General features: G+C 36.0%; 1 protein-coding gene across 1 annotated transcript; it reads right to left on the bottom strand.

Annotated features, from left to right (window-relative positions):
* Positions 1–224: 224 nt before the first annotated feature.
* Positions 225–836, bottom strand: LOC145131348 (kunitz-type trypsin inhibitor alpha chain-like). The gene has a single exon (XM_079066046.1). It carries the CDS (start codon positions 834–836, stop codon positions 225–227), a length of 612 nt encoding a protein of 203 aa, XP_078922172.1.
* Between the last annotated feature and the right edge of the window lie 270 nt (positions 837–1,106).

Here is a 1,106-nt window from a genome sequence, read left to right as displayed (position 1 = left end):
ATAAAGAAAGTTAGCAACTTTTTGTACAACCTTTTTAAAAACAAATTTGACAACCTACATCTTTTTATGATTAATTGATCACACACAAGTCACAAGTACAACCATATATAGCTTGTTTTTATTAAAAACAGATCTCATTTAAACAAAACCATATGGACTCCTACGTATTCTCCTTATATTACAGAAATCACATACTATCAACATCATCACCATTTCCTTGGACCTTATAATTTATAAAATCCAAACTCAAAAGGAGTACCTCCACTCGAAGCAAGACGTGTGACCCCTTTATACGAATAAACGCTTATGTTAAAGCAAGTTTTAGTAGCTACACTAACACCACAAAATGAGGGACAATATTGAAGCATGTAGGTAGGTGTCCTATACTTCCTATTCGGATAAATCACAACCTGAAAACACTTTCTCATATCACCACCAGTTGTAATCAAGTTCGAAGGCGCCTTTGCTTCAGCATTAGGAATTGTCCAAATGGTCGACTTATTACATCCAGACACATTTTTTTTGCCTGAATCAATACTGAGAATGCGTGATGTTCTGAGAAACGCATCACGTGTATAATGAGCAAAGTAAAACCCGTCACCTGGTTTATCCTTAGACGACGGGTTCATCACCACGTTAAGTGGACAGATTTTCTCATCGGTTAAATTGATTCTGCCACCCTGGATCGGGATGATGTGGTACTTGCCACCATTTCTCACCTCTCTTCCGGTGGTGTCTGTAATGGTTTGGGCGGCGGTTGTAGTGATCATAGAAGAGATTGACAATGTCGTGATTACGACGACGAAGAGATGTAAAGAAGTTAGTGATTGCTTCATGTTGATTGATGATGTTATTGTGTAGTATAAGAAGTTTTAAGAAGTAAGTATTTATAGGCCTATTGTAAATCAAAGGTATACTGTTAATTAACGCATATTTAAAATGTTATTTAATTATTTATTTGTAGATGCTTTGTCATTGTGACATGTGTTTTTGCTTATACATTAGTCATTATAAACAAGAATGACATTTGTTTCTCTCTTGTATTTACATACTTTTCCTTTTATGTACAATGACTACCCACCCTGGCCAACGGTGACGTGTTGGAG

Source organism: Lactuca virosa, chromosome 8 (assembly GCF_052849685.1).
Source record: "Lactuca virosa cultivar CGN04683 chromosome 8, Lactuca_virosa_CGN04683_v6, whole genome shotgun sequence".
Lineage (NCBI taxonomy): Eukaryota > Viridiplantae > Streptophyta > Magnoliopsida > Asterales > Asteraceae > Lactuca > Lactuca virosa.
This window is presented reverse-complemented; position numbering and strand designations above follow the sequence as displayed.